The 25,515-nt window shown below is 38.2% G+C and overlaps 1 protein-coding gene across 3 annotated transcripts in view; it reads left to right on the top strand.

The window, feature by feature from the left end:
- The window catches only part of NOTCH2 (notch receptor 2), a 174,470-nt gene that overhangs the window by 121,905 nt on the left and 27,050 nt on the right, over nt 1-25,515 (top strand). For all 3 annotated transcript variants that reach the window (XM_061409410.1, XM_061409419.1, XM_061409427.1), the window contains 6 exons: nt 2,854-2,964; nt 9,565-9,757; nt 11,895-12,040; nt 13,619-13,732; nt 23,176-23,295; nt 23,721-23,873. In XM_061409410.1, coding sequence (XP_061265394.1) covers nt 2,854-2,964; nt 9,565-9,757; nt 11,895-12,040; nt 13,619-13,732; nt 23,176-23,295; nt 23,721-23,873 — 837 coding nt within the window. The remainder of the gene's footprint in view (nt 1-2,853; nt 2,965-9,564; nt 9,758-11,894; nt 12,041-13,618; nt 13,733-23,175; nt 23,296-23,720; nt 23,874-25,515) is intronic.

The raw sequence follows: 25,515 nt of genomic DNA on the forward strand, positions 1-25,515 counted from the left end.
GAAACTGCAAAGAATCATCAGCAAACAACAAATACAAAACAGACAAGCAGAAGGAATTCTGTGAAAGCACACAGAAGCATCTTACAGATTCCAAGTGAGAACTGAATAATGAGGCTTTGGGGGGATTAGTGGGAAGTAGGGCCACATGCAGACCATAGGTCACCCAGTTCATGTTCCAGTGTTCCAGTGAGATAATTTCATTGGCCCAGCTCGAGCTGAGTGTCTGTTCCTGCTAGAATGCAACATGGGTTTAGGGGCAGAGTCCCATTAAACTGCATGGCTTCCTGGGGCCTGCCTTGGTCTGTTGTGGATTAATTGGGATTGTCAATCAAGGGCTAGACACATCTCCTAAAGGTATCCATTTGTAATTAAGGAATATCGAAACCTTTGCCTCATCTGTGGCTAGCAAGGCAGCATAGCTACATTAATCACAGTGACCGGTGTGGTGCAGTGAAGTGTATAGAATCCAGAGAGCTGGGTTCACATCCTAGCTGTGCTGATGTAATTGTACAAGTGCGTGATAAAATGGGTGTAACACAAATTGGTTTGGCACTGAAGTGAGAGAAACAAAGTTATATCAAGTAGGAAGCAGAGTATTTTGTGCACAATAATGACTTGATACATTTTCAATATGGTAATTATGAATAAATATTCACATAAAGTTTGAGTGAATAAATATTAGGCGTTTTGTTGTGGAAATTTCATTTGTTAGTTTATATCCTAATTATGAGGCTTCATTTTTAGGCTTTTTAAACTGCCAAGATATTCTTTTATGATATCCAAATTCATCACTAAATTCATGTTAAGTAATATAATAGTATTTTTACAGAGTAGTGGTAACAGTAGGGATTGGTGTATCTCTACTATTTAGTTACCTGTAACTTTCCTAGTGAAACTCTGCCATTCATCTGGGGAATACAGGAGGAAGGCAGCATACCCCAAGAGAAAGCTATGACTCCGTAAGATTTGTCCTGAACTTTAGCCCTTAATAGTGACAGTCAGTATCAAGCTTATAGTGGTAGATACAAGTCCCAAAATTCTAATGAAAGCTTAAATTTTACCTCTGGAGCACAGTATTGTCATATTTGTTTTCCTTGAAATGGCAGGCTTGTTTCTTTCACTTAACTGTTTGCTAAGTACTTAGGTCTGAATAGTCCTGGTTCATCTGTCAGTTGCTCTTTCAATTAAAATGGGATTCTGTGAAAAAAGTTTCAGTTTCAGTTCAGTACTCAGTCACACAACTGCTTTTCCTGGAGACTGCTCTGTAAGTTGGCATGCCACAGAATAGCTTTATGTGTATTTTCTGTTTCATCACGCAAAACAATAGAGGTATACTCAAGGGTCAAGGTATAATCAAATCATAAAGTTAATAATTTCAGCAGCTTCATCAAAGTCATTCTTAAGTGAAACTATCTTTTTTGTATTGTTTTAACTGAGTACATGGAGGTGAAGAATAAAAACACTAGTACAGTACAGTTTGGCACTTTCTGGATTCCTGCTAAGATGCCAGCAGGCATACCTCCATTGCTCTTCATTTTTTCAGTAAGATATTTATTGTAATCTAAAGCCATAGCTTTATCATCAAAATGGAAATATGGGAACTGGGTAATAATTTGGTTGGGTACAGTCTGATATTCTAAAGCAATCATGTCCATGGAGATCAATTAATAAGACCTACTTAAGCAGTTAATATTTTAAATTCAAAGATCCAAAACCAGGACTTTGGTCTTCCAAAACCAACTCCTCTTCCTCATTCACAACATCTGTCAAGAGCATTATATTTTCCTAGACATCCAGGTGTGGTAACTCTGAATTTCCATGACTTCTCCCTTATTCTCTTCATTGACTCAGTTTCCAAGTGATAAAGACTATAACTCTTATGACCTCTCACATTCATCCTTTTGCTTTCGTTCCTACTGGCATGTCCTTGGCCTTGGGCACCACCGCTTCTTTAAACCAACTCCGTGTCATGGCCTGCCCAGTGTTCTTCTCACATTAATCCATCCCATACCCTTCCCGTTGACCTTTCATGCCACTCCAAATCGTTGGCTTGCTCACCGGGGCCCCTTCAGTGGGTCCTTCATTTACAATTCTCATCTCACCATTTGCCCTTGTGTCCCACCGCTGGGGTTAAACAGATCAAAGTACAGCTCTTACTGTGCCTCCTGCTGGCTGTCAGCTGCCTTGCAGATGTCTTCACTGCTGAGCTACACTTTTTTTTTTTTTTTAATCTTCAATGTTTCTGAAGTTAGGAAGCACCTTATATTCAAGGTCATAGAAAACTGTCAGCCTCAGAATTAAGGCAGAAGTGATGACAGGCTCCTTGCTGCCTGTCACTGAGAATTGTTCAGTGTGTAAAAGGGATCAGTTCAACTAATTGTCATTGCAGCTGTATATTAACTTTGGATCCCTAATTTGTACTTAAAATGAGGCAACATATGCTACAAGCTGCTCTGGATACTTGAGGCAAAAGAGATAAAAATCTCTGCCTTGATGGAGCATACATCATGAAGAACTGTTGCCAGGTTCTGAAGACTCTGTCACAGGGTCTGGTGGACTTTTTTTTTTTTAATCAGTGAATTTATTTTAATTGCCTCCATTGCTTTTGTAACATAGTGCTAATGCCAACACAATAAAAAAGACAAATAGTGGCTTAGTGTGATTAATACAATCATTTGACCTCATGATACCTTTGACAAGGTCTGGAGGACTGAACTTTCAGAAATGCTACTTTCCTGTATTCAAGGTTGGCTAGATACTCATTAGATTCCCTAACACCCAGCATCACAAACAAAGATCATTGGTATTCCTGTGCTAATATTGCACGGTTTCTCTTTGCTTTCATCTTTGCAGGTGTTAATTGTGAAATCAATTTTGACGACTGTGCAAGTAACCCGTGTGTCCATGGAGTCTGTATGGATGGCGTTAATCGTTACAGCTGTGTCTGCTCACCAGGATTCACAGGTAATGCTCCTTTTTGTTGGGACCTTTTTTCTATTTGTTTTTTCAAGTCAGTTGCTGAAAATATCAGAGGCAACTGTGTTATATACTCATGACCCATAAATATAAGGTGTTTTAGTCTTGCCTTTATTTTAATACTATTGAAGGACCTTCCTTCTTCAGCCCCCTCACTTTGGGAAAAGGGCATCTAAAGGTTAGTTATTTTCAAATATATCTGACTTATTTGTCTCTTGGAAGGTTAGAAGGTTGTTTCTGTGCTTCTCTGGCCCAGTTTTCTACTTACAGGCCTTCCTTGAACTGTAACATGAAACTTCTCATTAGTTAGGGTTTTTAAGCCATGTGTTTATAGCTACTTAAAAAAGAGTTTCTTTTCAGACCATGAGTTTCCATCACTGTGCTTAAGTTATATAGCTTTCAAATTTTTCTATACTTAGTAGTGAATGCCTTCTATAAAGGCATGGCCAAGGTAAAATTCTATGAACACCTTATATGATTTTTTCTGAGTCCTTCCTCTTATAAGTACTTAAGTAAAGTCAAAACTTAGCAAAGCAACCTATTTTTGGCTAGCATAGTGGGTTTTATTTTCTCTCCAGGAGGGAGAAAGTAAGTGACTAAAATAAAATTGGTTATAATTCTTCTTAAATTCTTAATTAAACCCCCCAGCTAGAACATTTATATACGCAGCATGTGTGCACACACACAAACTCACATGCGTCTTTTCTCTTATCTTTTTTCTTGCTAATAAGATTACCTTTACCTTTTACCTTCCTGATCAAAAAGTACTAGGAGCTACTGAGGAAATATGGAGCCTCTTTCTGATACATCTGTTTGTCAAAGGCACCATCAGAGGGCATGTCATGTGCCAATCCCATTCCTTCTAGACAATGCCACACACAATAAGACACTTACATAATGATGTTACCATTTCATAAATAACATGTGGTCCTTTGCAACCAATGTGAGAAACTTCCCACAGAGCTTTTTAAACTATGATGTCAAAAAGCCAAGAGATGCCTCTTTCTTGCTGGGAACTTACCTCTCTCTGTATTTCACAATCCTTTGCACTGCTTGGTGTGATTGTGGACATGAGACAGGAACGTTTGTGGCCTACGTGGTCACCATGATCTCTTTTCAGTGAAATATCACTCAGAAGACCAGGATGATGAGAGTTCTTGTGTCTAGTACCCAGCACTGCTGGTGTGGAGCCAGATGTACTTCTGTATCCTGAAATGTGTCTCTCCAACATTCAGTGACAGCCAACTGAATTTCTTTTAGACAGAATGGCATATGTACTTGTTTACATAGGTAGTAAGAAGAGAATAGCTTCCATTTATTCAGGCCCTGTTTTGAGGTAGGCATTAAATCAAGTGCCTAATCTCATTAATTGTCACTACTATTATTATTTCTACAGTATTGATGAGAAACCCTGAATTCAGAGAGCTTAAGTAACAGTACCAGTGCACTAGGGCCAGCATTCCACCCCGGGGGTTTCTATTACAGAGTTCATACTCACTGCCACTTGACTGGACAGCGTAAGTAGGTGCCTGCTGTGGTTTCTTTTTAGATATGTAAGCCTTAGACTCGACTTAAACTTTTTGGAAATGTCAGTGAATCATATGCTCTCTCTTTTCAACATTTAGCAAATCAGGAAGGTCATGGAGGGAGGACATAGGCTAAAAATATTCTAAAATAAACTTAAGGTGTAGCATGAAACTGCATAACCAAGGAATGGAATGTTTTGGTTACTGGGTGGTACCCTGTTCTTGGAACTGTTTTCTACGTCTATTTTTTCTATTTGTTTTTTCAAGTCAGTTGCTGAAAATATCAGAGGCAACTGTGTTATATACTCATGACCCATAAATATAAGGTGTTTTAGTCTTGCCTTTATTTTAATACTGTTAACTTTTTATTACAATTTTAATAACAGCTTGAACAGATTTAAGGGAATTTTTTTTTTCAGACAAAATTCTCTGTTCTCCGCAGACCACTTTATACTTACTGATTGAATAGGAAGTAAGAAATCATGTGGCACTTCAGTAGACCATTTTTCAGTTGTATAAACTACTTTTTCAGTTTCACATTCATGTTCATTATTTTGCTAACTTCTTAGAATGATCCATAAAAGTAGATAGGTTGTAAATGAAACCAAAAGCACAAGTAACAAAAACTAAAATGAACTTCTGGGGGGCAAAAAACAATATGTTGAAAAGCTAACCTACAGAGATGGATAAAAATACATGCAAACTATGTGTCTAACAAAAAGTTAATATCCAAAATATATAAAGAATCATACAACTCAATAGTAAAGAAGCAAATAATTCAATTAAAAATTGGACAAATAACAAGAAAAAAATTCAGTATAGTGACAGATGTTAACTAGACTTATTGTAGTGATCATTTTTCAATATATACAAATATCACATCATTATGTTGTACACCTGAAACTAATAATGTTATATGTCAATTATACAACCCACTCCAGTATTCTTGCCTTGAGAATTCCATGGACAGAGGAGCCTGGCAGCCTACAGTCCATGGGGTCACAAAGAGTCGGACATGACTGAGTGACTAACACTTTAAAAATGAAAACACATTAGGAGTAGGGAAACCCAATTTTAGAAAATATTACTGGAAAATTCCCAATAATTTCCAGATATAAAATACTGGTAATGTTCACTCTAATTCTCAGAGCTACATGATTTAACCACATTCTGATTATATTTTTTAGGCTGTAAATCATTATTTATATTTTGAAATCCAGTATTGACTGAAACAGGTAAAGTTTTAAAAGCTTTACAATCTACCAAACCCTAGTGACTTTCAAATAGCATTTGAAAGGCTATAATGGTGATGAGTAGCTACCAATATAGCTAATCCTCATCACAGTATCATTATGCAGCTGTATAAAATCACCAAATTCAATTTAAAAAAATGGATTTGAGGTTTACAATCTCGTCTTTCTTTCAGTCTCTTACAGGATTTTCTAATCAGGAGTAAAGTGAATAAATATTTATAAATTATAAATTTGTAAATGTTGAACACGCAGTTGTTTTTGGTTCTCCAGCCATTAGTGAAGGCATACTGCTAAGCACAGAGGAGCACTGGGTTATGGGAAAAGTGGTAGACAATGAGGTCATGGCTTTAAAAGGATTTAAGGTATGATCAGGAACCCAGACTGCATACATCAGAAAATGACTAAAGACTAGGGAAGTAGGTAAAAGCAAGGTATACACATTCAAAAAAGTATAAGCGATGAAGGAAAACAAATGTTTAGAATCAGGGGGAAAATGGGCAAAGGACATTCTTTTTCCAAAGAAGACATACAGATGTCTTCCAAAGAAGACAACAGGTACAGGAAAAGATGCTCAGCATCACTGATCATTGGGAAAATGGAAATCAAAACCACAGTGAAATATCACGTCACACCTGAAAGATTGGTTGTTATTAAAAAGATAAGAGATAACAAGTGTTTGTGAGGGTATGGGAAAAGGGGAACTCTCATGCACTGTTGATCTGAATGTAAAATGTTACAGTTATTATGGGAAAACAATATGGCAGTTGTCAAAAAATTAAAAATTGAACTACCCTAAGGTCTGGGAATTCTACACTTGTGTATCTAAAGCAATTGAAATCAATATTTCAAAGAGGTATTTGTATTTGCACACACCCATGTTCATAGCAGCATTATTCACAATAGTCAAGATATCAAAACAACCAGAGTGTCCATCAAATGGATGAATGAGTAAAGGAGATACCTTTTATGTATACAATGGAATATTATTCAGCCATGAGAGAGAGGGAAATCCTGACATTTGTGACACCGTGAATGGAACTTGAGGACATTAAGTGAGATAAATCAGACAGTGAAAGACAAATACTGTATGGTATCACTTAATGCAGAATATTAAAAAGCCAAACTCATGAAAGCAGAGAGTAGAATGGTGTCTATCAGGGTCTAGGCTAGGAGGGTAGGGGATTGGGGAGATACTGTTTAAGGGTACAAATTTGCAACTACTAGATAAATAAGTTCTGATTGAATGCATAGCATAGTGATTATAGTCAGCAATACTGCATTATAAACTTTCAAATTGCTAAGAGAGTAGATCTTAATTGTTTTTACCACAAAAAGAAATGATGGTTATGGGACATGATAGAAGTGTTAACTAACTCTGTGGACATAATCATATTGCAATATATAAAATATATCAAACCAACACATCATATACCTTAAACTTACACAATGTTACATGTCAATCATGTCTTAATTTAAAATTAACAAAAAAACTTAGGGAATTTTTATTATCCTCATTTAACAAATAAGGCAACTGAAAGAGCTTAATGTATCTATGGTCTTAGCTAGTGAGTCTCACTATTAGGACTGAGTTCCCAGAAGGCAGGCGCCTCCTTAATTGTCTTTTTAGCCAGCATTTTCTAAAACTGTGTAGCACTCAGGGAGCACTTAGAAAATATTGCTGAATGAATGACCAGCACTCACATATGGAACCTCTGACATCCAACACTAGACTCTTGAGTCTGGACTATACCATGCTTTCATTCATTAAATACTAATTTGTCAGGCATCTATCTACACAATAAGAAACATTGGCTAATTTCTCATTCAGTAGTTGCTGCTAAGCTGCTAAGTCACTTCAGTCATGTCCGACTCCGTGCGACCCCGTAGACGGCAGCCCACCAGGCTCCTCTGTCCCTGGGATTCTCCAGACAAGAACACTGGAGTGGGTTGCCATTTCCTTTTCCAATGCATAAAAGTGAAAAGTGAAAGTGAAGTTGCTCAGTCATGTCCGACTCTTAGCGACCCCATGGACTGCAGCCCACCAGGTTCCTCCGTCCATGGGATTTTCCAGGCAAGAGTACTGGAGTGGGGTGCCATTGCCTTCTCCTCATTCAGTAGTTACTGAGCCCAGTAAGGTACATAGCCTTGTGCTGGGAGTTCATGAAATACTGGGATTTCCGATGCTACTTAAAGGATGAGAATTTGCTAGTGAAGCAGCTGCAGTTCACCAGGTAGACTACACAAAGAGGCACTTAACCCTCTCAGCTAAAGATGACTTGAAGATTGATTCTGCTGAGAGCTTTAAAAGCAAATAAAGAAAATGTGAGAAGTATGACTTCTGAGAAGATTTTTCCCAAGAAAAGACAGAATTGAAAAAGCTTTTTCATCTCATTCTCCACTGGATTTCAGACAGAGGATAGCGCTGTAGTTGAAGACTTGTGGCTCTTATCTTGGTGCCAGTGGCAAACATCTAAAAAAAAAATCAGAAGTTGAAGCTAAGAAAGTAGTATTGTAGAATTGGTTATTAATAAAATACTTAAAGGGAAAATAGCAACTACTATCAGATTATGGGTTTTTTACCACACGAACTACCAATAATGGTTTAGAGAGCGGTAGAGAGTGAAAAAATGTTAATACCCATACTTTAAAAGGGTGTGTATCTATTTCATTTGGAATTTCCTGTTCTAATTGCAGGGTTACTCTTTCTTAAATAAAAATGCCTGGTTTTATATGAATCAGAAAATTGTATTCTTTGAAATTTGTAATTCCTTCATAGCAGTTACTTGTCACCACTCATTTACAGAATTATGGGTTATTTTAAAATTTTATATCATTTTGGAATATATAGTTAAATCTCATTTATTCAAAACTTAACAAAGCAAAACTCATAGGTAACTGGCATACTTTATTCCACTTTATAGCAGACATCTTTTCAAAGTGCAATCTTGGGTATGTTTTAGAGGAAGAACATATTCATTTCAGTTTCATATATTATGAACATTTACATTATAACTTGTGAAATAATAATTGTCTACCTCATAATTTCTCAAAATGTAGTATCTGAAACACCTACATTATTTAAAATGTAACTTTGGAGCTGTAAGGATCTTCTTTTAAAACAAGTACTTTTAGCAATCCTTGCACACTCAAATTTGAGAACCACTGGTCTATATTGAGAGACCCTGAATGCTTTTCTCAATGATCAGAGAACAATGAAATTATAGTTTTCTCTTCTTCCTGAGCCAGAAAATAGATTAATACAATTCTAAAAGTGAAAACAAATGGCTTTTCTTTTTAAGCAACTTAATCATTAATAGGGATTCAATGGTAATCACTGAACATTCCTGTTAATTGAAATTTACCATATATAGAAATGTAAAAGATTGACTAAGTCTTACAAGAATGAGTGCAGTAAACCAGCTGACAACAGTGATAAGGAAAGCTTGAGAGTTCTGCGAACAGCAGCAAGAGGAGCAGCCAACTTTGATAGCATTTGATGTTCTCTTTTTGAATATTTGATGTAAAGTTTCCCCATTTCTAAACTGGAGTAAAGAAACACATGTCGAAACACTACAACACCGTTCCAGTGTTTTGTTAACTTTGTTAAATTATCAAAGTACAGTGCTCTCTGCTCCTTCTTGCATGGCACTAAGTGCTATTGGATGTCTTCTTCCTTAAGTCTTGACATTTGGTGCCCACAGCATTTTATAGCCTTGGCAGGTAAAGGTATCTGCACAATAGATCTCATGGTCCTGGGTCTATTCCCTAAGCATTTTGGATTTGACAGAAACTGTCCCCCTTCTCTACAGGGCAGAGATGTAACATTGACATTGATGAGTGTGCCTCCAATCCCTGTCGCAAGGGTGCAACGTGCATCAATGATGTGAACGGTTTCCGCTGTATCTGCCCTGAGGGCCCCCACCATCCCAGCTGCTACTCACAGGTGAACGAGTGCCTGAGCAATCCCTGTGTCCATGGAAACTGTACTGGGGGCCTCACTGGGTGAGTAGCTGTTGTGTATTTATCGTTTCTTATTGACCCGTGTCAAGCCAGTTGAGTTTTAGTACTGGCCATACCCTGTAGCAGTTAGTCAGTACTTGAACTGAGACTAGGCTGAAGAGGTCGGTGATCCACATCATAGTCTTCCAAGTCACCATTTCTACCCTACCTCCCATGACTGAGTAGATGGAAAGTAAGGAGGAATGTTTCATTCCTCATGTGGGTAGTTAGCACATGCGAGGAGTCCAGGGTTCTTTTCTGAGTCTTTAGCTGTTGTGCTTTTAGTACTAACTGCAAGATTGTGTTCTAAGGGCTATTCTGTTTGACTTCAGTTCAGTTCAGTTGCTTAGTCGTGTCCAACTCTTTGCGACCTCATGAATCGCAGCACGCCAGGCCTCCCTGTCCATCACCAACTCCCAGAGTTCACTCAGACTCATGTCCATCGAGTCAGTGATGCCATCCAGCCATCTCATCCTCTGTCATCCCCTTCTCCTCCCACCCCCAATCCCTCCCAGAATCAGGGTCTTTTCCAGTGAGTCAACTCTTCGCATCAGGTGGCCAAAGTACTGGAGTTTCAGCTTTAGCATCATTCCTTCCAAAGAAATCCCAGGGCTGATCTCCTTTAGAATGGACTGGTTGGATCTCCTTGCAGTCCAAGGGACTCTCAAGAGTCTTCTCCAACACCACAGTTCAAAAGCATCAATTCTTCGGCACTCAGCAACTTTCACATCCACACATGACCACTGGAAAAACCATAGCCTTGACAAGACGGACCTTTGTTGGCAAAGTAATGTCTCTGCTTTTCAATATGCTATCTAGGTTGGTCATAACTTTCCTTCCAAGGAGTAAGCGTATTTTAATTTCATGGCTGCAGTCACCATCTGCAGTGATTTTGGAGCCCAAAAAATAAAGTCTGACACTGTTTCCACTGTTTCCCCATCTATTTCCCATGAGGTGAGGGGACCAGATGCCATGATCTTCGTTTTCTGAATGTTGAGCTTTAAGCCAACTTTTTCACTCTCCTCTTTCACTTTTATCAAGAGGCTTTTTAGTTCCTCTTCACTTTCTGCCATAAGGGTGGTGTCATCTGCATATCTGAGGTTATTGATATTCTTAACCTCCTGCTTAAAGAAAACCCAACTCTGTTTCATAATGATACCAGTGGGTACCACTAAAGTAGAGCTGGTCTCAGCTAGCTAGAGTCTTGGCCCTGATGAAGTATTCACAGTTGGCAAGCCCCTGAGAGTTGTGTAATGTGTTGGCAGGTAATTTTCTAGAATCACAGAGTGTGACGTTTGGTTCCATGAGATAGTCCTGTGCTCTTGCTATGCTTGCCAGAGGATGGGACTTTGGCCAAGATTTAGCATTTGCCATGCTTACAACAGGTGAAAAATGAAGAGTACATTTAGAGGTAAATGGGAAATCAAGTGATTTCTAAGATGAATTAACTCAGTATTCCTGTTTCAGAGTATAGCAGACTTCAAAGCATCCCAACCCATTTACTTTCTTTAAAAAAGAATCACCAGACAGGGAGGCTGTTATCTCCTGATATCACATGCTAAGTGCTAATGGTGTTCAAATTGTGAACAATATGCATACATTTCAGATACCTTCATTTTTGTTCCATTTCTTGCTCAGTACACTTGGTGCTTTCTGGGAGCAGGGTTTCAGGTCAGAACAAACCATGTCTCAGAAGTCAGATATCCCAGGAGCTCTTTGGGGTCACTTAGAGTCTCTGATACTACCCTGCTTTCTGAGTATCTGTTTTACACCAGAAACAAGTGATCTAAGGTTTCTTTATGTTTATTTAGCAGAAAAGAAACTTCAGATTTATCAATGTCAGTGCGTCTTTCAGATTGTCCCAATTTGTTGTACCAACCACTCTTTACATATGTAAGCCCATTATACTTACTTAATTTTTCCAGCATTTTTGTAGGCCAGGAAGCTGTGTTTACTAAATACTCCAAATGGGCCCACATGATTCACAAGGTAACCCAAGTGTAGGTTTGAAGAGGAACAGAAATGAGATTAGCCCACCCAGGAGCTCCTTGATCCTTCATTTCTTCAGAATTTTGTATTTCAACTGTGACTTAATTGTACATTCATATCACAACTGTAACTTATTTCTGTCTTCTTTCAGATACAAGTGCCTCTGTGATGCAGGCTGGGTTGGCATCAACTGTGAAGTGGACAAAAATGAATGTCTTTCTAATCCATGCCAGAACGGGGGAACTTGTGACAATCTGGTGAATGGATACAGGTGCACTTGCAAGAAGGGCTTTAAAGGTGATGCAGAAGTGCATATTTTTATGTCCTTTTTATGCCTTTTTGTTGGTACATACAGCTTGACTCAATTCTTTCTTTCCCCTTTTCCTACTCATTCATATAGCAACCTTAATTTGAGCACTTATTAGTTATAGGGCAGTTGGAGAATAAAAACATAAATAAATTTAAACATGGATTCTGTTTTCAGACTAGCAAAGAGGTGAGCTATTGAAACAGTACCATTTAAGGTAAGCAACTAGAGCTCCACTCATACAACTTTGGACATTCTAATTGAGTATTCTAATTGTAAGCTCCAGGGTAGGCTTGATTCTGTAATAATTCAAAAGAGATATTGGTAGAAGAATGAAAATCTTGTTTTACTATAATTGTAGCAATAATATCATGGGAGAATCCATGTATTTAAAACCTTTACAGCAAATTCTCTTAAACATTGAGATGTTCTTAGATGATACTTAGTCACCTATGGCCTTCTGGAAAAATGCATAGTAGTGAGTATTGTGTACAAGCACTTTTTGAGTTGTCTCTGTTACATTTCTCCTGTCACTTTTTTCTTTAACCCTCGAGAGAGAAACCTGTGGGTAAATCATGCATATTTGTACTCCTTGACCCATATGGTCATTTGTTTCACAACTCAAAGTTGTGCCAGGCTACTGTGATAGGTCAGTATGTTTCGGTGTCACTTTATTTGATAACTTGACATTTTTCTAAGATCATATTTTAGTCATTAACTTTTTGACATTCAGATATATAACATCTGTAAAGAAACTTAGAGATTTAAAAGCACTTTTATTCCTGTGTCTCTTTGAGACTTGCTGATTGACAAAATAAATATCAAAATAGTTCACAATCATATGTCTAGTGATTAACAGAGTACAGTTTGAACTCAGACCTCTATACTCTTAGACCATTATTTTCTTTTTGTACATGGCTATAGTTTCTCAGTTTTAAGACTCTGTGTCAGGCCCTATTGCAGGTATAAAGGTGGTGGCATTTGGTAATATCCTATCCCCATGAATGCTTCCTTACTTTTCTCTTTTTTCATAGTGGGAGTAGATTTTGTGTCTTGGATCAGGGAGAAGAGCTTTGTGACTTCAGAAAGCATCACCACATTGATGGTAGATACTGTGCATTTGAAAAAGTGGGCATAAATCAAGAAGCTTTGATTAACTGTTCAAATATTTTATCCCTCGATAATTTCTAGCCTGTTTTTAAGCCCTGACCAGATACTTTGTATAGAAGCCTCCATTTAGATATAGCAGTAGCTTTTTTTTTTACCCTAGTGAACTTCTTGGTCCATTATAAAGAAATTACTTGTATTTGGACATTCATTAAACTTTCAAGCTATTAGAATATGTTGTTCTTCCATTCATTTTTTGATTAAGCAGTTTTACTGACTGACTGTATGTCAGGGACTTTACACTGAAATGAATGAGCAGGTATTTCGGTGGCCTGAAGAAATTAATGCAGTTTCTGAGGTGTTTAATGTTTACTGCTGAGAGCATTGCTTAGTAATTGAGATATTGAGGAGGCTAACAGAAAGTTTCACTGTCTTTGATTTCCCCCCCTTTTTGTGTGCAGGCTATAACTGCCAGGTGAATATTGATGAATGTGCTTCAAATCCATGTCTGAACCAAGGAACCTGCCTTGATGACGTAAGCGGTTATACTTGCCACTGTGTGCTGCCATACACAGGTGAGTCCTGGGGTCCAGTGGCCAGAAGGGATGCTCGGTCTTGTCTTGTCATTCCCAACCTCGGAGTCTCAGAGATGGGGTCTCTGCTGCCCTGAGGAATCGCTCCCTGATCACCTTTCCTGCCCTCACTGTCTAGGTTGTCCACTCTGAGAAAACACTGTGGTGGGGATACTTGTTTGCCTTTATTTTTTAGAGTTTGAAAAAAATTGTTTAATTATACATGTCTTGAATTGATACATAGCTGATGGTTTAGTCATTATCTGAATGGACTATATGGCCTGTGCTCTTGGTCTTAGTTTTGCCAACACAACAGCTACCACTTATCGGTCATTTACTATATGCCAGACACTTTATATATTTTGGCGTATTTGCTCTAGTGCTCACGGTAATTCTATAGAGTAGAGGTTCCTATTCCTATCACCATTTTATACATGAGGAAGCTGAGGCAAAGAGAGGTTACTTGCTGAAGGTCACAGAGGTAAGTAGTAAATCTAGGATTTGTCCCTAAGTATTTGAATCCAAAGCTTGTCCTCTTAACTGTCATTCCTCTCCTCGCATTGATTGCCACTGCGTCCTCTGCAGAGAGGCACTGCCCTTGGATGGCGATCACACACAGAAGACATGGATGTGACTTCATTTCGTATCAGGTGACTTTGTTTCAGGTGGTGTTACAGGAGTGTGCTTGGACATTTCTTTGTATTCTCCTGCCTCATTACTGCCGTCTTGTGACTGGTTGTATTTGTGTGGCTCACTTGCCTCATGTCATTCATTTAATGGCTTTGCATGTTTCTCCAGTGCCTTGCATGCAGGCAGGAGCATGGCTGAGTTCTTACTCCCCTGGAGTCCTGCCTGTTGATAATAGCTGTTGCTAGTGACTCTAGGCTGTTTAGAGTGGCCAGATGCATGACTCTTTTACCTGAAAGACTTGATACTACATTGCTATCTTTGTCACCTCTTTAGAAGAAACATTCATGCAGACAAACTGCATTTAGCCATCCTGATTGAAAAAATCAAAGTTATTGGAGATCCATAGCTATCCCCAGACAGTCTAAATAACGTCATTCCATAGCAATAGCAATCACGTTTGTTGAAACTGAGCAGATCATATCATTTACAACCATAAAGACTGAGAATTGATGGTAGTAGGGAGATATAAGCAGGTGTCATTATGCTTTGACACATTATAGGCTTATCTGAATGTGACTAAGGTACATAGCTTATTGGGAAAATATTTGCCTTCTTGCTATTCAACACTGTAAGAATATCTGACTATATTCTGGCTGTTGGTTTTTCTACATATTAGGATCTTATTAAAAGAATTTACTATATGTGACCTCTGGGATTTTATTTTAGATATTACAGATTAAAATTTCAGTGCTGAGTGTTGCTATGGGTTCTGAGTGCCATTGAATTAGGCCAGCATGAAGGGAGCTAAGCAATGTTGCCTTTCCTTGTGAACCACTGTTCTGACCAGACACATTAAGAACTTGTTAGGGGAACTTCCCTGGTGATTCAGTGGTTAAAACTTCATATTCCAGTGCAGTGGAAATAGGCTTGATCCCTGGTTGGGAGCTAAGATCCCACTACCTCATGGCCAAAAAGCCAAAACATAAAACAAAAGCAATTTTGTAACAAATTCAAAAAGACTTTAAAAATGGTCCACATTGGATGTCCCTGGTGGTCCAGCAGTTAAGAATCCATTTGCCAATGCAGGGGACACGAGTTCGATCCTTGGTCCAGGAAAATCTCACATGCCTCAAGGCAACTAAGCCCATATTCCGCAACGTCTAAAGCCCATACGCCTAGAGCCCGTGCCCCCAACAGGAGAAGGCCTGCAGTGACAAGCCTACTACCCACTGCAACTAGAGAGTAGCCCCTACTTGCCACAAGGCCCATGTGCAGCCACAAAGACCCAGTGCAGCCGAAAATAAATTAATTCTAAAAATGGTCCTGGGACTTCCCAGGTGGGGCCAGTGGTCAAGAACTCGTCTATCAGTGCAGGAGACATAAGAAACACAGGTTTGATCCCTGCATGGAGAAGATCCCCTGAAGAAGGGAAAGGCAACCCATTCCAGTATTCTTTCCTGGAGAATCCCATGAACAGAGGAGCCTGCTGGGCTACAGTCCATGGAGTTGCAAAGAGTTGGACACAACTGAAGCAGCACAAAAAATGGTCCACATCAAAAAGAACCTTTTAAGAAAAGAAAAACTGGTTAGGGACATCAATGAAAAGTTGTGGTAATATTTTTTTCTTTTTGAATGCAAAGTTTTAAGATAAAATTTTAAATTGAGTTAGTTGTAACTTGACCTTATTTATTTTGTTGCAACGTTGTATTAGTTTCAGGTGTATGCTATAGTGATTCAAATATTTAAAGATTATACTCCATTTAGAGTTACTATGAAATAATAGCTGTACTCCCTGTTCTGTATCCATGTGGATTATTTATTTTATGCCTAGTAGTTTCTCTCTCTTAATCCCCCACCTCTACCTTGGCCCTCCCCCTTCCTTCTCCCACTAGTAACCACGGTTTGTTCTCTATACCTGTGAGGCTGTTTCTATTTTATTATATTCATTTGTCTTGTTGTTTAGACTCCACAGATAAGTAATAACATACAGTATTTGTCTTTTCTGTCTGACTTGTTTCACTAATCATAATACCCTCTAAATCCATCCATGATGCAGATGGCAGAATTTCATTCTTTTTTATTTCTGAGTAATATTCTTGTGTATGTGTGTGTGAGAGAGAGAGAGAGAGAAAGAGAGAGTCACAAATCACATCTTTATCCCTTCATTTGTTGATGGATACTTAGGTTGCTTCCATAGCTTGGCTATTATAAATAACCTAATGCTGATTTGAACATTGAGATGCACGTATCTTTTTGAATTAGTGTTTTCATTTTCTTCAGATGTATACCAAGGAGTACAATTGCTGGATGATATTGTAGTTCTGTTTTTAGCTTGAGTAACATCCATACTGTTCACTATGACGGCCGCACTAGTTTACATTCTAACCAATAGCATCAAGAGTTTCCTTTTCTTCACATCTTTACCAGCATACTTTACTTGTATACTTTTTTGATGATAGCCATTCTGACAATTGTGAGTTGTAATTTGACTTCCAAAACAACGTAATCTCCCTTTTTAAAAAAGTTTTTATTGAAATATAGTTGATTGACAATGTGTTAGTTTGAGGTGTACAGCAAAGTGAACTCTTTGTTTTTGAACTCTTTTTTTAGATTCTTTTTCCATATAGATCATTACAGATTATTGAATAGAATTCCCTGTGCTATATAATAGGTCCTTATTGGTTATCTGTTTTATATACAGTAGTGTGTATATATCAATCCCAGTCTCTACTTCATCCCTCCCCTCCCCTTGGTAACCATGGGGTTGGTTTCTACATCTGGAACTCTGTTTCTGTTTTGTAACCAAGTTCATTTGTATGCTTTTTTTAGATGCCAGCTGTAAGTGATATCATGGTATTTGTCTTTGTCTGACTTATTTCACTCTGTATGACAATCTCTAGGTCCATCTGTGTTAATGCAAATGGCATTATTTCGTTCATCTTTAAGGCTGAATAATATTCCACTGCATATATATACCACATCTTTTTTATCCATTCCTCTGTTGATGGGCATTTAAACTGCTTCAATGTCTTGGTTGTTACAAATACTGATGTGATAAACACTGGGGTACATGTATCTTTTAGAATTATGATTTTCTATGGTTATATGCCCATGAGTGAAATTGCTGGATCATAAGGTAGCTCTGTTTTTACTTTTTTAAGGAACTTCCATATTGTTCTCAATAGTGGCTTTACCATCTTACATTCTCACCAACAGTGTTGGAGTGTTCCATTTCTCTATACCCTCTCCAGCATTTATTGTTTGTAGATTTTTTGATGATAGCCTTTCTGACAGGTGTGAGGTGATGCCTCATTATAGTTTTGATTTGTATTTCTCTAATAATTAGTGATGTTGAGCATCTTTCCACGTGCTTTTTTAGCCATCTGTATGTCTTTAGAGAAATGTCTCTTCAGATCCTCTGCCCATTTTTTGATTGCAGTAGTTTTTTTTTTTTTTTGATTGAGATGCATAAGCTGTTTGTATATTTTGGAAATTTGCCCTTGTCAGTTGCTTCATTTGCAAATATTTTTTCCCATTCTGAGGGTTGTCTTTTCATTTTGTTTTCTGGTTTCCTTTGCTGTGCAAAAGCTTTTAGGTTTAATCAGGTCCCATTTGTTTGTTTCTGCTTTCAGTTTCATTACTCTGGGAAAGTGAAAGTGAAAGTCACTCGGTCGTGTCTGATTTTTTGCCACCCCATGGACTATACAGTCCATGGAATTCTCCAGGCCAGAATACTGGAGTGGGTAGCCTTTCCCTTCTTCAGGGGATCTTCCCAACCCAGGGATGGAACCCAGGTCTCCCACATTGCAGGTGGATTCTTTACCAGCTGAGCCACAAGGGAAACCCAAGAATACTGGAGTGGGTAGCCTATTCCTTCTCCAGCGGATCTTCCTAATCCAGGAATTGAACCAGGGTCTCCTGCATTGCAGGCGGATTCTTTACCAACTGAGCTATCAGGGAAGTCTTACTTTAGGAGGTGGATCAAAAAAATCTTGCTGTGATTTATGTCAGAGAGTGTTTTTCCTATATTTTTCTCTGAGAGTTTTATAGTATCCGGCCTTACACTTAGATCTTTAATCCATGTTGAGTTTATTTTTATGTATAATGCTGAGAGTGTTCTAATTTCATTTGTTTACATATCAGTTCAGTTCAGTCGCTCAGTCGTGTCCAACTCTTTGCAACCCCATGAATCGCAGCACGCCAGGCCTCCCTGTCCATCACCAACTCCCGGAGTTCACACAGACTCATGTCCATCGAGTCAGTGATGCCATCCAGCCATCTCATCCTCTGTCATCCCCTTCTCCTCCTGCCCCCAATCCCTCCCAGCATCAGAGTCTTTTCCAATGAGTCAACTCTTCGCATGAGGTGGCCAAAGTACTGGAGTTTCAGCATCATTCCTTCCAAAGAAATCCCAGGGCTGATCTCCTTCAAAATGGACTGGTTGGATCTCCTTTCAGTCCAAGGGACTCTCAAGAGTCTTCTCCAACACCGCAGTTCAAAAGCATCAATCAGCTGTCCAGTTTTTTTCTCAGCACCACGTATTGACAAGACTGTCTTTTCTCCATTGTATATTCTTGCCTCCTTTGTCATAGATTTGGTGACAGTAGTGTGTGGGTTTATTTCTGGGCTTTCTGTCCTGTTCCATTGATCTATATTTCTGGTTTTGTGCCAGTACCATACTGTTTTGATAACTGTAGTTTTGTAGTATAGTCTGAAGTCAGGGAACCTGATTCCTCCAGCTCCATTTTTCATTCTCAAGATTTCTTTGGCTATTTGTGGTGTTTTGTGTTTCCATGCAAATTGTAAATTTTTTTGTTCTAATTCTGTGAAAAATGCCATGGGTAATTTGATAGGGATTGCATTGAATTTGTTAGATAGCCTTGGGTAAAATAGTAATTTCCCAATTGAAAAACATGGTCTATCTCTCCATCTGTTTGTGTCATCTTTGATTTCTTTCATCAATATTTATAGTTTTCTGCATACAAGTGTTTTGCCTCCTTAGATAGGTTTATTCCTAGGTACTTTATTCTTTCTAATATAACGGTAGATGGGATTGTTTCCTTGATAATGTTTCTGAGCTTTCTTGTTAGTGTCTAGAAATACATATTTCTGTGTATTAATTTTGTATCCTGTAACTTTACCAGATTCATTGATGAGGTATAATAGTTTTCTGATAGTGTCTTTAGGGTTTCTTTATGTATCATATCATGTTACCTGCAAACAGTGACAGTTTTACTTCTTTTTTTTCAGTTTTGGTTCCTTTTATTTCTTCTCTGATTGCTGTGGCTAGAACTTCCAAAACTATGTTGAATAAAAGTGGCGAGAGGACATCCTTGTCTTATTCCTGATTTTAGAGAAGATGCTTTCAGTTTTTCACCATTGAGAATGATTTTTGCTAGGAGTTTGGTGTATATGGCTTTTATTATGTTGAGGTGGATTCCCATTATGCCCACTTTCTGGAGAGTTTTTGTCATAAAGGAATGTTGAATTTTGTCAGAAGCTTTTTCTGCAGCTATTGAGATAATCTTATGGCTTTTCTTCTTCAATTTGTTGATGTGGAGTATCACATTGATTTGCAGATATTGAAAAATCCTTGCATCCCTGGGATAAATCCCATCTGGTCCTGGAGTTTTGTTTGTTGAAAGATTTTTAATCACAGTTTCAATTTCAGTTCTTGTGACTGGTCTGTTTATATTTCTCCTTGGTTTATTCTTGGAAGTTTGTACCTTTTTATGAATTTATGCCTTTGTTTTAGGTGGTTCATTTTATTGGTGTATAGTTTCTTATAGTAGTCTTTTATGATCCTTTGCATTTCTATGGTGTTCATTGTAGCTTCTTTTTTTTCATTTCTGTTTTATTGATTTGAGTCCTCTTTTTTCTTGATGACTCTGACTAAAGGTTTATCAATTTTGTTTATCTTCGCAGAGAGCCAACTTTTAGTTTCATTGATTTTTGCTGTTTTCTTTGTCTCTATTTCATTTGTTTTTTTTGTCTGATCTTTATGATTTCTTTCCTTCTACTTACTTGGAAGTTTATCTATTCTTTCTCTAGTTGCTTTGTGTTGTGTTTGGAAAAGATGCTGGATATGATTTCTGTTTTCTTAAATATACTGAGGTTTGATTTGTGATCGAAGTTGCTATCTATCCTGGAGAATGTTTCCTGTGCACTTGAGAAGAAAGTGTGTTCTGCTGCTTTTGGATGAAATGTCTTATAAATAACAATTAAGTCTATCTGGTCCAATGTGCCACTTAAGGCTTATATTTACGTATTAATTTTCTATCTGGATGATCTGTCCATTGGTATAATGGGTGTTAAAGGTCCCCACCATTATTGTGTTGCTGTCAATTTCAGCTTTTGTGGCTGTTAGCATTTGCTTTGTATACTGAAGTGCTCCTGTGTTGGGTGCCTATATATTTGCAATTGTTATATTGTCTTGGATTGATCCCTTGATCATTATGTAGTGTCCTCCCTTGTCTTTGGTAACAGTCTTTATTTACAGTCTGTTTTGTCTGATATAAGATTGCTACCCTAGCTTTCTTTTGATTTCCATTTGCGTGTATTATCTTTTCTCATCCCATTACTTTTATTCTGTGTGTGTGTCCTTAGGTCTGAAGTGGGTCTCTTGTAGACAGCATATATGTGGGTCTTGTTTTTGCTGCCATTCAGCCAGTCTGTGGCTTTTGGTTGAAGCATTTAATCCATTTACATAAGTATTGATATGTATATTCCTATTGCCATTTTTTTAAATTTGAGGGGTGTTTTTTTAGGTCCCTTTTTTTTTCTTTTCCTCTTTTGTTCTCTTCTCTTGTGTTTCCTGCCTAAAGAATTAATTTCCCTTAGTATTTATTGTAAAGCTGGTTTGGTGGTGCTGAATTCTCTTAGTTTTTGCTTGTCTGTAAAGTTTTTGAGTCTCTGTCAAATTGGAATGAGAACCTTGCTGGGTATTCTTGATTGTAGGTTTTCCCCTTTTGTCACTTTAAATATTTCATGCCACTCCCTTCTGGCCTGCAGAATTTTTGCTCAAAAATCAGCTTTTGGGGATGGGGATTCCCTTATATGTTATTTGTTGTTTTTCCCTTGTTGCTTTAAATACTTTTTCTTTGTATTTAATTTTTGTTAGTTTGATTAATGTGTGTCTTGACATGTTTCTCCCTGGGTTTATCCTCTATGGTACTATCTGTGCTTCCTGGACTTGGGTGACCACTTTCTTTCTCATTTTAGGGAAGATTTCAACTATAATCTCTTCAAATATTTTCTCAGGTTCTTTTTCTTCTTTTTAGACCCCATAATTTAAATACTGGTGCATTTAATGTTTTCCCAGAGGTCTCTGAGACTGTCTTCATTTCTTTAAAAAAAAAACCAAAACATTACTTATTTATATATTTCATATTGACTTTTTTGGTCCACACCCTGCAGCATGCGGGATCTTAGTTTCCCAAGCAGAGATTGAATCTTTGCCCCCTGCAGTAGAAGTGTGGAGTCTTAACCACTGGGCTGCCAGGAAAGTCCCTGTCCTCATTTCTTTTCATTCTTTTTTCTTTCTTCTGTTTCACCACAGAGATTTCCACCATCCTGTCTCCCAGGTCACTTATCCCTTCTTCTGCCTCAGCTATTCTGCTGGTGATTCCTTCTAGTGTATTTTTCATCTCAGTTCTTGTATTTGTCTCTATTTGTGTGTTCATTAGTTCTCCCAGGTCTTTGTTGAACATTTTTTGTATCTTCTTGATCTGTGCCTCCATTCTTTTTCTGAGATCTTGGGTCATCTTTACTATCATTATTCTGGATTGTTTTTCAGGTGGATTGACTGTATCCTCTTCATTTAGTTGTTCTTTTAGATTTTTATTTTGCAGGGACCTCTCCATACCTTCAACTCCCCACGAGGGGTGCAGGTATCATCCTGCTTCCCTTGCCTTCTTTTTTTCAACCTACCCATGATGTGGGGATCTTTCTTGTCCTTTTAGGTGTCCAAGGTCCTCTGCTAGTGTTCAGCAGGTGCTGTGTGGGAACTGCTTCATGTGTAGATGTATTCTTGATACATTTGTGGGGAGAGAGAAACTCCATGTCCTCCTACTCCTCCACCATCTTGGAAAAAACCCATCTCCTTTTAATAAAAGTATTCTTTTAATTTTTTTCTGGAATCTTATATTCAGTATACTAAGGTAGGAAATGTTGGTGGGCAACTATTAATGTCATGTTTTGATGTTGAAATAAAGAGAGATGTTACTAGACAATTAGTATAACTTCACTGGTTTCCACCTCTGATGGCCTTCTGATCAACCCCATTGCCTTCTAGAACAGGCCTGCAGAGGTTTAAGAATAGGAGGCTGTGTTGTTAACTCTGCAAGGTGGATCTATGTCGCTAAGCTTCTGAGTAGCTGAATCTTAGCTATGAAGATGCAAAAACTCTCACACCTGATTGATGTCAGTTTCTAAATCTACATAACCACTTGTGATAATAATGTGAAGATGACAGCAGCCCAGCAGTTGTTGAGTACTTACTCCATGTGCTGGGCCCTATGCTAATAAGAACTTTGTAAACATTTTTTCATTTAATCCACAAAAAGCGTCTATGAGTTACATACCATCCTAATTCCCATCTTGTTTATGTGGAAGCTCAGAGAATGTAACTTGCCTGAGATCACACTGTGAGTTATCCCATCAGATCCAAGACACAAAGGTCCGTAGGTCTCTCAGATCACAAAACTTATTCATTACATTAGATCTGAATTTGGAAAGCATCCTTTGGTATAGAATTTGGGGAAATCTCAGTTCCTTGGACTTCTTCTCTATAATAAACTCTGTCATTTGATTTACAGGCAAGAACTGTCAGACCGTATTGGCTCCCTGTTCCCCAAACCCTTGTGAGAATGCTGGTGTTTGCAAAGAGGCACCAAATTTTGAGAGTTACTCCTGCCTGTGTGCTCCTGGCTGGCAAGGTAACAGAGTCAGAATGTAGAAACTAAGAGCATTTAACAGAGTGATCTGGTTATTTGATGACATGGAGGATCTATCTTTTGAGGCTTGCCCTTTTTTATCAAGAACACAGGCCTTGTGTAAAAGCTGAAGCTGCTAACTGGAATGTTTTAGAAAGACTTTCCATTTTACGTGTCTTTGCCGCCCCCTGGTGGCTAGAAGACTCCAACCAGAGTCTGAAACTATGATGTTCTATGTAGAATTTTAGCATCTGGGCGGCAGCTTGTTGGGGGCACAGAAACCTGAAGGGACTTCCCAAAGCAGGAGACCAAACAGAATATATTTGCAGTAGCCCCACCCACCCCAGCTAAAGCTCAGCCCCCACATAAATTTCTGTGTGGGAATCGATTTCCAAAGACTGGACCGTTCATTGCCCCTTTGTTTCCAGGTCAGCGGTGTACCATCGACATTGATGAGTGTGTCTCCAAGCCCTGCATGAACCATGGTCTCTGCCATAACACCCAGGGCAGCTACATGTGTGAATGTCCTCCAGGCTTCAGTGGCATGGACTGTGAGGAGGACATTGATGACTGCCTTGCCAGTGAGTGCGCCAGCCTGCTCCTGAGCCCCTGGGGGAGAGCAGAGGAGGACTTGGTGGGGCACTTGCCTCTCGGTGGTGAGGCTGGCCATCCAATAGTGTATCACCTGTCTTTAGTCTTCGTATTTTAAAAATCTTCATTTTGAAGCTAGTGGCTTTAGGAGTTAATACATGGGAGTCACTTTTAAGCATTGCCTTACTGATTTTTGTACATTGTCAAAGTGGGGACAATGCTATGAAAGCTTCTAATAAAAAGCAGATCTCTTGAAGTATAATTAAGTATACAACACACTGCCAGTATTTAAATGAACCAGTCCAGTAAGTTTTGACATATGACAACTCAAACCAGTATTTAAGATACTGATCACATTCATCCCCCTGAATGTATCTCGTCTCCTGTAACTTAACCCTCCTTTCTACTTTCCTGTCTCAGGCAAGTAGGGATCTACCTCTGTCACTGTAGATTTGTGTGAATTTTTTTACAATTTTATTTTTCTCTGAGAGCTCTACTTGGCACTGTACATCTTAAGGGAATCTTTTCATTCTGACTGATATGAATGTGAACTGTGCTCAGCCTTGTGTAAACTTTAGGGATTGTTCTGCCTACTTCTTTCTAGTGGTTCCTTACCCAACTTCAGTAGTTTCAACATACGAATGTGATGCACTTATCAGTACAGTCATCTCTCAGTATCTGAGGGTATTGGTTCTAGGACCCCCTGTGGATACTAAAATCTGCAGATGCTCAAGTCCCTTATATAAAACAGTGTAGTATTTGCATATAACCTATGCACATCCTCTTGTATACTTTAAATCATTTCTTAATTACTTGTAATACCTAATGCAGTGTAAGTGCTATGTAAATATTTGCTGGTACATGGCAAATTCAAGTTTAGCCTTTTGGAACTTTCTGGGATTAAAAAAAAATTTTTTTTCTGTCCTTGGTTGGTTGAATCCAAGATTGTGGAACACATGAATATGGGGGGCCACTTGTATTCAGTTACTTGTGTGGTGATTAAATCATTAAACTTCAAACAAGCTTATCATAGTGCATCCAGAGTAATGGCATCTTATTCACAGCATGTATCATTTCAGATTATCATATGGATGGCACTATACTAGGGGCTGACAGTGCCAATGTAAATAAAACCTTACATTTATGAAACTCATAGTCTCTTAGGAAATAAAGACAGATAGACAAATAATTTCAACATTATATGACTAATGGTGAAAAAAAACATATCCAAGGTACAACTGATGGAGAAATTTAAGGAAGTGGGATCAAACTATTTGGATTCCTTTCCCACATGAATTAGTATATAAAATTTCTACTATTTAAACATTTTTTCCTATTTGAAGTAGGACTAACAATATTTGCAACTAGTTTTAAATTATTCAGTGAATTACTGTGAGTTGCTTGAAAGGAACTGTGGAAATTACAGTAGCTGTGTAGTGTTATGTATAAGAAGGGATAATATGACTTCTAGAGTTGTTCCAGTAGAGACTGCAAATGAACCTTAGAATGAAATTAGTCTAATAGATGACTAAGGTATAAATATCTCTCTTATAAAATAAGGGCTGCATTATCCACCTGGTGTTTAGTTTTCTCTTTATGTTTATGACCTGTCTTGTAATTATATTTCAAGTT

Source organism: Bos javanicus, chromosome 3 (genome assembly GCF_032452875.1).
Source record: "Bos javanicus breed banteng chromosome 3, ARS-OSU_banteng_1.0, whole genome shotgun sequence".
NCBI lineage: Eukaryota > Metazoa > Chordata > Mammalia > Artiodactyla > Bovidae > Bos > Bos javanicus.